Consider the following 11,351-nt stretch of genomic DNA (forward strand, 5'->3'; position numbering starts at 1 on the left):
TGTTTTGTGAATTAAAAGCTTTGGCTCCTGGGATCACCGTCAACCCAGTAAGCTGCAGCCTCCTCCAAAAACTCTTTAAACTGGTGCAATTCATTGAGTGCAATGACTGGAGTCAGGCCAGGCCATTTGGAAACAGACAAGTGGTGAATAACCCGTGGCCATTGGTGTCTATCCAATACTGATACTCTGAAAAAACGCTATCCGCAAAAGGAGCAATTCCAGTGGCAGTGGATACGAAGAGCGGGGAGAAGGAAGAAAGAATTGGCCAACAGCAGTTTGCTCAGAGTTATGTGTAATCTGCGCAAGCTACAATCTGGTAGCTATAACTTTAATCTAGACGAGTTTTTAATGATGCAAATGTCTCTACTGAGCTGCACATAACAGAGAGTTGTTATTTAAAAAAATAAAATAAAAACATAAGCCAGTTTCGTTCTCCATAACTAGAATGTCTGAAAGTTGCATTTGTGCGTTCTAACACACTGCCAACTTCAGTTTGTTTCTCTGAGAGGTTACACATGGAGTCTTTGTTTCTTTGTATTTCATCTCTGCTTTCTGTAATGTCTGGAAGGATATCATCTTTGCCTTTCTTTCCATTGTCTTTATAATTAACAAACATCCTTTGTCAATTTCCAAACTGTAGCTGCATCTGCTCAGAATCCCACTGTGCTGTGTGAAATGCAAATAGGAAACCAAAGGGCTCTTTCTACTCTGCAGGATCCATTGTCCAAGTTTGGGATCAGAAGCAAGAGGTGCATACAGACCGATGGGATTATGTAGAAACACTATCTTTTTGTGCTTGCTGAAAAGGTGCTAATAGTAAATTACTTCTCAAAACACTATAAACTTTGTGTAATCTCAGTATCACAACCAATAAGCATCCATAAAATGCTTGCATTCTCTCTCTCTCTTTTTTTTTTTTTTTTGAGATAGTTCTGCCATCCAAAATTAATTGGGCTTGCTTATGTTTTTTTAAAGCTACTGTTCAGTTATAAGTGATATGGCTACTGCTGGTTCTGATGTGAGTTCAGTGCCTTAGGACAGAAGTTCTCTTTCAGTTTGGTTTGATGAAGGAAGAATAAAATATGGCTTGAGCCTGTTTTAGGTTGGTTGGTTTGTTGGATTTTTATTTTTTTTTTCAGTTCCCTGGAGGATTAGGAACTTATGTTTTAAAAATAACATAGTTAAGAGTTCAGCTTGCCATTTAACCACATATCTGCAGGATATCACTCTGGCCAGGACATCTGTAGGGGGTCACTTTGGCCTGATATTGCAAAAAGAATTGGCAGTACTCTTGGTTTTCCTGCTCTTCCTGTTGTGACTTTCTGATTTCCTCCCAAACATAGGTTCTCCAACTTTTTTTATGCCAGACTCATGATGTAGATTCTTAGAAGACCTGCTGCACCTTTTTGGACTATCCCATGGTAAAAGCAAAAGAGCAGAACATTGCCCTGCCTTCTCGGAAAACACAGGCTGAGAGTTGCCAACAGGGAGAATGAGTGAATCGGTAAATTGTAGAGGAATAGCATTTAGATGCTCTGATGGTGAGAAGGGACTGCTATCATAATCTAGTTTGACCTCTTTGTAACTGAAGTGATGAAACTCGTTCCATGTGTGTTGCTTTAAGTTCATAAACTCTGCTATGATAGCGTATCTTTTTGGAAAGGAAAACTTTGCACTGCCAAGGTTATTTAAAATAACCCCTCTGTTGGGTAACATGCGAACAGCCAAGTTTTTATAGTGAAGGATTACTGGAAAGGATTTTTTTCCCCACAAAGGCACATGGTGGAATCTGTTTCTGTTTTGACTTGAAATGTAGAACCGAATGCTTTTTATGAAGTTGGGCGGTTCTGTTCATGGCAACCTTTGCTTTTGCCTGCCAGCACTGAGGCCTGCTCTATTTGCCCCTTCTGGATTCCAATGAAGTCTGGTAGCAAATGGGAATGTGCTACAGTGAAGAGATTTTTGAATGTTGCATATTGGTATAACAAATGAGGCATTTTGGCTTGTTTTGGGGGAAGAGAGAGTACTTCAGTCCCCCGCCAGGGGCTCCCATGGACATTATAAATATATTCTTGTGAGTAAAATACTTTACGTAGCTTGTGACTGTGAGAAAAGTTAAACCAGCTAATTTTTAATTTTTCAGCTTGTTTAAATAAATTGAATCGCCAAGACAAATTACTCAGTTTGTCCCAGGCTGCATTATGTAGGCTCTTGAAATAATAGAAACGCTGGAAGATAAGCAGCAGAGCTGAAGTCTTGTCTTGGGTAATTCTAAAGCACTAAGTATTCAAATCATGTTAGTTCCAGTAGGAGTATTTATATTTAACCTGACATATGCACAACAGACTTAAAGGATTCTTTTTTAACTTCTGCAGCTCTGACTTGTAGAGGTAATTTAAGGCTGTAAGAGCACTGCTTCTTAAACTTTTATTTTTGGAACATCTTAATCTATTTGTAACGGAGAACAAGGTCACACAGTCCCTACAAGCTTTATCCTTATTTCCTGCAAATCTCATTACTGCTCTGGAGCACAAGCAGACAGTTATGTCTTAGTCCTGATATCCTAATAGGATTCAGAGGGGTGCTAATTATTGTGATAGGGAGACAGTGAAATGTAGTTTAAGGACCATCTCTGCCAGATGCTGAACTAAAACAGGTGTCAAATTAAGTGACAGCATGCCACAGTCAGTGCAGTGTTAGTAACAAAAAGCCCTTTAAACAAGGAAAAAAGTCCCTTCATCTAACCACCTGTGTTGTACTGTAGCGATAAAATAGCTGGCAGTTGGTGAAGCTGCCTTTCCCTTTTTGCTGCTCAACTCCAAGAGAAACAGAAGCTGACGATCCTGGCAGAGCTAATGGGCTGCGCCGCTCTTTGGGGTCAGGACTTTGAGGAAGGGGCGCTCGGTGCAGCGAATTCCACGAGGGGTGCTGCCTGCATTGCCCTCTGATAAACTCTTGGGCACTCCTAAACTCAGCAAGGCATCCAAAATCCATGGGCAGGCACCAGGAATGACAGACTAGGCAAAGCAGATGCATGTGGGTAAGCAACAAACAAAGGGAAGCTGAGAGGAAAGTAAGGAAAGCCTTGGACCAGGTTAGAAAAGAGTTTGGAAACGAGGAGTTTCATATTGGGAAACGTAATTTTCATCTAGATGTCTTTCTGGAATTCAATAATAATAATTTAATAATAGAATAAAATAATAATTTGTAATACAGTATTTCATGTGTTGCCTTCCAGAAGAAGATGTGATGAAAAGCAACGTAGTGCGTGATCCACCTAAATGTTAACATGATCACTTCCGTTTGACAATTTGAGGACTAAAAGGAAGCAATCTGGCTTTGTGTTTTTTTCAGGGGGGCGATATATTGTCAGAGAACATTCCTATAAAGCAACTTAGATCAATAGATAGACAATATAATTAGCCTACATTCGTGTTGTGGGTTTTTTTTTTTTTTAATTAGTAAGTGGCAGATTAGGAACAGTTACTGACTCGGGTCTGTTCTGGGTCATCAACTGCTCAGTATTTTGCCAGATTATTGAGAGAGAAAAAGAATTAATACGCTAATTAAACGTGGATCATAAAAATCTAGAAATTTAAATTAATTTGTACGATGGAACATGCAGCTAATATATTTTGATGGTAGGTGAGAAGAAAAAATTTGCTGCACAGTAGCTTGTGAAAAGCAGCTTTGTGGCGCGGGGGAGGGTTAGGCTTGTGTAGATTTCTTATAAACAAGGATATCTTGACTTTAGGGAGAGATGCTGGGCAGAGCAGACAATTATGGAAGATTAGAAAAATAGGGCACACAGTGAAACGTTTGCAGCAGGGGAGAGCTGCAGGATTTTTGCTGAGGGGACATTTCCAGGCGGCTTGGGGACTACGCATCCCTAGCAAATAAGAACAGAATAGAAGAGCCGTGTAGGTTAAATGTTACCAAGCACTTAAGGCACGGAACCAAGTAACAAAATCATTTTCACTAGTCGAACCATGGACACGGACAATGAAATGTGGCTTGAGCATGACGCTGGGTCTTCTCCCAGCTCGCCTGTGTAGTTCTGGCTAATGCTGCGTAACCCCCGTGGCTTGGTGGGGGTCCCTTGGGCAGAGCGCAGGCATGGGTGCTGCTGGCTGTGCTCCGGGGAGGCCTGGCACCCCTCCGGGGGTAACGCTGCCCTTGGAAGATCCATGTTAAGAGCTGTAAGGTTGGATCTGTGCTATCCCCTGGACTGCTGCAGTGCTCTTATGTTCCTTGTAAATGACCTCTGGGTCAGTCTTGCACCAATATGGGGTCCCGCAGGAATGTTTCTGGAGGACTGGAAATGCGGCTTTCCTGATTTGAGGAGCTCATTTTATATACATACATTTATATATAAAAGTGTGTGTGTATATATATAATTATATGTTAATTTATAATTATATATTAATTATGTGTAATAATTATAATTAATACTAACATTAACTGTAATTAATGTTTATAATTAATGTATATAATTACATATAAAAATGTCTTGGATGCAGATTGTTCTCATGTAACTTTTCTGTTGTGAACTGGCAGCTAATATCCAGGAAAAGAGCTGCTACTCGGTTACTGGCGTTTGCATAAAATCATTAATCGCTCCCGCTTGTGCAGTGGCGCTGGGCTGAACGTTGCAGTGCTGCGTACCAGGGCACATGGGAGCCCCTCCTGCTCCATGAGGAACAGCAGGAGGCTGCCCCAGATAAATGAATGGTTCCTTTTTTCCTTTCTGTCCAGCAGTACAATCTAACAAACTTGAACAAAATTTTAATTTACGCCGAGGCTTCGTGGCTGTGTGCCGCTTCAGTAATTCAAGAAGTGACGTATCCAAGTTGCCTGGCCATTAACTTCTTACTCGCCAGCTCTCAAAAAGCTGGGTGGGTGTCTGGTTGCGTTCTCACTGAGATCCTGACATTTACTTTGCTGTACAAATTAAAAATAGCAGCCGTTGTTGATTTCAGCATATCGGATGATTGCAGCAGAGCAGAGAGCGTGTGGGCTGCTGTCCTTCCTCCTGAGGACACTCGCTGGTGGTAACTTGAAGAAGTTTTAAGTACTCGCATGTCTCAGGAGCACAAAACAGAAAAAAAAATATATATGGTTTGTGGATGTATGAGAGGAGGAGGAAAGATAGGAAAGGGAAGGCGGCTTGTTACGTGAAATGTGATTCTTCGGTTTTCACTTACATTAAAGCAGCATTTAAAAAAAGGATTACTCAGACAGTTAATGTTATTTTACCTCCATTCCAATTCACAGATGAGCACAACACTGCACAAAATATGGAGAAAGAGAAGTTTTTGTGTTGGCTTTGAGGTCATGGTGTGATTCTGTTTGGTTTTAGTACACTTTTTGACAGGGTTACTTGTGCTTTATGTCTCAGAGCTTTCCCTACAAGCAATTGAAAGGCAAATGGTTAAAGGACTGCATATAGTGGCAGTGACTCTTATGTCTGTAGAGGAGTTTTACCTGTCATTCTTCAATGGGAACAAAGACAATAAGGATCACAGACAAAAAGCCAGATTCCTGAAGGTTGAATGAGATGCTTCTTAGAACCATAAAAATGCCTGTAGATGTTCTGCAGTTTGAACAGCACAAATGGAGAGCAAATAGTTCCTGGGGTGGGAAGTCTGTTCAAGGAGACCATTGACCCAGAAAAGAGTGGAATATTAAACTGCTCTTGTGATTTCATTAGAGAAATTAAAGCGGTTATAAATGTACTGCATAACTTGGGCATCATCTTAAACTTATTTGTGGCACTGGGAGGTTTTATTAAAACTATTTCAGACAAATGGACTTCGCTCTTTCTGATTCCATCTTCATGTGAACCATCTGTCTATGCTGTGTGTGTCTGGGAACCTTGGCAGAAACCAGCTAAGTTAGAGAAACCTGAACTGCAGCTTTCCAGAACCAGTGAAGGAAAGAAACATAGAGAAGGGTGCTTGTGGTAGGAGTTATTTCTTTCAGTAAATAACGTTAACAACGTAGGTCTTGTCAGCAAAGCACTAGTGAACCATCAACGATTACTTCCCAGGGCAGGAGCCATCAAGTTCAGCTTACATGTTTCTGTCAACATCTAAACCCAGAATATGAATTCCATAAACATCTGTGTAACTCTTGTCCTGTGCTGGGCCATCTGAACTCTTATGAACTAAAATAATCTTTTTCTTCCCTTAAGTATACCCAAAACTATTTGTTTATAGAACTGAGATGCATGTTATTCATCCTGCACCTTGGTAATGAAAATACTTACTCTGTCAAACAGGCTGTGCAGTAACAGTCTAAGCATGCTCCATTTTTCTTAATTTTTGCATTTAAGTGTAGTGCAATGACCAGCAGCGTAGGACATGTAGGTCTAATTTCAACCCCTGTCTCTCAGATAAATTAAGTAGGAAGAGATGTTGCCTGGGGGAACCTGTCATTCACTTCCTTTTGGAATTATTCTATGAAAAGAAGTGGGATTTCTTTGCCTTAGAGAAAAGAGAGGAAAACTCTTAATGGCTAGGTCATACCTTAGAAGTGGTATCTGGCCTCCAGCACCCCTGCACAGCTGATATTCTCAGAAATTCACATTTACAGTTTGTCACTGGACCCAGTCTAAAGTCTAGGAGTTGTTTTGGGATTTTTTTTTGTTATTTGTCTGGGTATTACATGGACTGGGAGTTGTGCGGCCCCCCACACATGGGAAGGAGGTGGTGGTTATATTGAACTGTTTAAATATTAGTAAGACTTTTATAGTTTAAGCTAGTAGTTAAAGACTACCTAGATGATCCTTCCTTGGGAAGGAAGAATGAATTGCCACAAAACATCAGAGAGAAAGAAGATACTGAAGTGTTTGTGTAGAGGGCTCAGCCGTGGCTAAAGAGAAGTGCTGCATGACCACACTGCAGACATCTTCATTGCCTGGTTTAATTTACTCCAATGTGGCATTCATAGGCTCAACATGCTTTTATGTATGCAGCTGTACAGGAAATTCTTTTCAATTTTGTGCAAAAATCATGTCCACAGATTCCTGAATTTTGGTTTCTTCTCTCCAAGATTATTACAGTCCTGCAATGTTGGGCCTGAAAACTGATCAGGAAGTCCTTGGAGAACTTGTGAAAATGAAAGTTCCAGCTGTGGCAGAGCTGATGGAAAGACATGGAGTCATGTGGACCCTGGTGGTGTCACGCTGGTTTATATGCTTGTTCATTGACATTCTTCCAGTAGAGGTAATCGGCAACGTAAAGTTCTTAATATACCTTCATGATCAGTATCTCATTTGTAGCGCTTTAGTAATAATTACCTACTGGAAATCAAGACGCTATAATCTGAATTTTCTCCTTGCCTGCAGACTGTGCTCCGAATATGGGATTGTTTATTCTATGAGGGGTCAAAGATCATCTTCCGCGTGGCCTTAACATTAATTAAGCAACACCAAGCTTTTATTTTGGAAGCCACGAATTTCCCTGACATTTGTGACAAATTTAAGGAGATCACCAAAGGAGCATTTGTAACCGAGTGTCACACCTTCATGCAGGTAAATTCTCTGCAGCTTTTGGTTGTTACAAACTAAAAACAAGACTGACTGAGAAATGTTTTGCTCAGTCAAAAAGATGAATACAGTTAGGAGAAATGCATAGTAAGAATTGCCAAAAGGATGAAGAATGTTTTTATATAAGAAATGTAAACCCTTTAAAGAATTTTTTTAAGAGACTTATCATCTAAATCCATATACTGTAAGACATTCACTTTATCTGTCATACAGGGAAAAAAATTCTTTTTGCCCTTTTTACCAGTTAAGGCAGGAAGTCTGACCAGAAGATAACTTCAGTACATTCTTTCAGTGAAGTATGCATGTGTTCCTGTGCTTTTTTTCAGATGAATTGTAATAGAATGTTGTAGAATAGACACAAAGTGAATTTTAAGCTTGCATTGATAAATCTTCGTAGTGCCAGAATACAAAGCATTATGTTTAGTCAAAGAACAAAAAGGTAGCATCAAGTTCTTTTTTCCAGACAAAATCCATGAAGTTGAGCACTCAAGTTTTATGATAACCTGCAAACTCAGAATTATTTTTGTGAACTATTAGTAGTTTGGATGCCAAATCTGTATAAAACACTAGATTCAGAGCTTAACTCAGAAGACTGAAATGTAAAAGATGTTAATTGCAAATAAATATAACAGAAGCACATCTGTCATAAATCACTTGACGAACTCTGCTATCACTTTTTGCTAAGCGTGGACAAAAACTACATCTCAGTAGGTGACTTCTAGGAGAGTTTTGTGCTCATGTCAGAGCTCTGTGCATAAGTTTGTCATAGCAGGATATCATTTATATTTTTGCTCATAAAGAAGAAAAATAACTTTAACTTACTAGTGTTTGTAAGCCTTTTAATTAAAGGAGCAAGAGAAAAATAAATCACAGGTACAGCTTAATTTAGAAGGGAGATGGTTGATGGATTTTCCCATTCCATAAAGGGATTAGAATAAAAGTTTTGTTAAATGTTAACCACCATGAGAACACCAGCTCAGAGGCTGATAGAAACACTTGACCTTGAAGGACTTCCCCCTCCCCCCTTAATTACATTACATTTTACAGCAGCTGTTTTTAGAAAAATCAACTACCACCTTCTTGCAGTTCCTCTGAATAAAACACTCGTTTTAACTGTGTTGGTTACTGTAGGGGGGGGCTTTTAGGGCAGTTAAATAAACAATTTATGTTAGGTTCTTATCTATCTTTGAAACACCTACTTTTGGGTTTGGTTTTGTTGGTTTTTTGTTGTTTTTTTTTTCCCCAAGCAGTACAGATAGCAGAGGTGATGACAGTTGAATGTTGTATGCCACCCCTCCCCCTGAACAAAATCTTAGTTTTTAGTTTAATGCAAATGCAGAACTTCTGTACCAGAATGCTGTTCAAAACTCTCATCTCCAAGTTGTCAGTTACAACTACAGAGAACTGAGGGGCTCACGCATCTTAACTGTAGAGTAAAGTGCAAAAGTGCATAAACTTGCAGCTTGCTTCATAGTTTCGTTCAGTCAAAAGTTTTAGATGAAGCAGCGACTACAAATGTGTGGTTCTTAAGCAACAAGTCAAAGCAAAAAAATATTACAAATATCTATAACTGCATTTGAAGTGCCTTAAATTCTTGCATCCATATACATTGCTACTCTGGAAAGCTCGGTGAAGAAAAGCAAAGGTAATAGGGCAAGGGATTAAGACTGATTTTTTTGCAGTAGGAACGTACTGTTGTATACATGTATGCGGTCCAGAGCCTGAACAACCTGTGCTAGCACCACATGAGAAATGCACTAGCGCTTTGTAGCATCACGCAGGATAGCTTACTATGTTCTAAATATGCCTGCCATCCACCAATACAAATGCCTTCTAAATTAATTTTAACTGGACACTTACATTCAAAGTAGTTTTTGCATAACTTAACAGCACTTGTTTTGAGCTGCAGGTTTACCATGTCCTTACAGCAGTAGATGAAGTACTACTTACAGAGTAGATGAAGATGCGACCCTGTTACAAGGAGTAAGCGTTTTCACAGTATGGATATCAAATCAGGGATTTCACACTTCAGAGAGTCACATGAGAATTCCAGCGTGTTGTCCAAGGCCAGACTTTAACTAAGAATTTTCTCCTTTTGTCCCCAGAAAATATTCACAGACCCTGGAAGCTTGTCCATGGCAACAATCAACAAACTCCGAGAGACTTGCAGAGAGAAGGTGCTTTCTCAGGGATAACTCACCATATTTAACCAGGTGGTCAGATACTACAGCAATTGACACATTCCTCTATTTGCACTGACTAAAGCACACTTTAAGCTTTCCATGAGTTAACTGACACTTGACCAATTTTTCCTGCCTTTCAAGTAAGTGTTGTTAGCACTTTGTACTGTATGTCAGACTTCATAACTGGAACTGGTGGTTCTGTTGTTTCGTTTTTGTTACTTTTTTTTAGAGGATTAAAGTGTTTCCAGAGTAGAACGTAAGTAGAGTCAGGACACTCCTTTTAAAAAAGCAGCCGCCATCCTTGTCTTTTCAGGGCATTTTGTAATGTTAAAACAATCAGGTGTATAAGATTACATATCCTTCCTACTGTATTAACTGTGACACCGCTATCATTTGTACAAAATAAATTTATTTAATTTGTCAGAACACGTTTCTCGGTGTGAAGAGAGCAAAATATCTGATCTCTTTCCTGACTCCCAGTAGTTGGCTAGAATACAAGCATCTTCCTTTTTCCTCTCTGCTATCACTGAAGGAGCTCAGTAAATAAGGCAAAGTGCAGGGCAAGACAGCAATAAGGAAGGTGATCTTTATCTTCACTAACAGTTACTCCATGCAGCATATAACAGCTTTTCAGGTAAAGGCAGCAAGGAACACATGCAAGGCTACAGAAAGCAGCAGCAAAGCTTCCTCTATAACCATTCAACGTTTTGTATGCTTATTCAGAATTTTCTAGCTCTAGCATAGTAGGTTACAAGCTATTTGACTCACATCTGGAAGCAGCACTTCTCACTTTATTGTAAGGGATGCTGAAAGTAGATGCTGTACTTCTCCTTTGTGCTGGTGTACTGAGGTTGTATCCTCATCTACCTGCGTCCCTAAAAGTTTTAGGAGAAACACTTGTAAAGGTAGCCACAAACAGACTTCTTCCTTGACAGGATGAGACATGGGGCAGTTCCAAAGCTGTACCTTAATGCAAGTCTAAATAGCCTACCCCTGGGCAGAAACAAGCAAAGCAGCAGCCCTGTCCCTGGCACTTAGGCCACTTCCAGCCCTGCTGGGGCCAGGTGCCTGTGTGAGCTCCTTTACTGTCCTTGCAGAGCCCTCTCGTGGCCAAATCCTTTCCCTCTCCTTCCTGCTTGGGAAGGGAGGGAAGACTGAAGAAAGGCCAGCAATTTGTGCTTTTTATTCTTCCTACTGTGGAAAGCCTCACCTTCTAACACCACACTCCTTTTCAGACTCCAAGCTCTCTTTATTCCTTGTCAAGGAAGGCTTACCTCTTTTCCCCCCTGCAGACTGAGTTCCTTTCATTCCTCAGCAGGGAAAAAAAACCCCACAACTTTTCAGAGGAAGCAGATGAGTGCTCTCCTAGGTAAGTAAAGACAGCTACTCAACAGTATGATTCCAAGCTATCCCTTTGTCTTTGAGTACCAAATTGTAAGCACAGTAGCAGTACCATACTTTTTGTACATCACCAGGTATTAGATGAAATACTAGTTTATTCACTATTGGCAAAATCTGTAATTGCCAGGTACCTTCAAGGTAGCAGGGCAGATGGTCCAAAGTATGCCAGCCTTACTGCCGTGTGTTCAGTTCTCCCTGGCAGAAGAATAGTGTTCTGT

General features: G+C 40.1%; 1 protein-coding gene across 3 annotated transcripts in view; it reads left to right on the forward strand.

The window, feature by feature from the left end:
• Positions 1–10,158, forward strand: part of GRTP1 (growth hormone regulated TBC protein 1) — a 38,557-nt gene extending 28,399 nt beyond the window's left edge. For all 3 annotated transcript variants that reach the window (XM_074561057.1, XM_074561049.1, XM_074561065.1), the window contains 3 exons: positions 7,054–7,226; positions 7,349–7,534; positions 9,655–10,158. In XM_074561057.1, the coding sequence (XP_074417158.1) occupies positions 7,054–7,226; positions 7,349–7,534; positions 9,655–9,744 (449 nt within the window). In that variant the 3' untranslated portion in view covers positions 9,745–10,158. The remainder of the gene's footprint in view (positions 1–7,053; positions 7,227–7,348; positions 7,535–9,654) is intronic.
• Positions 10,159–11,351: the final 1,193 nt, after the last annotated feature.

This window comes from Larus michahellis, chromosome 1 (genome assembly GCF_964199755.1).
Source record: "Larus michahellis chromosome 1, bLarMic1.1, whole genome shotgun sequence".
In the NCBI taxonomy this organism is placed as follows: Eukaryota; Metazoa; Chordata; class Aves; order Charadriiformes; family Laridae; genus Larus; species Larus michahellis.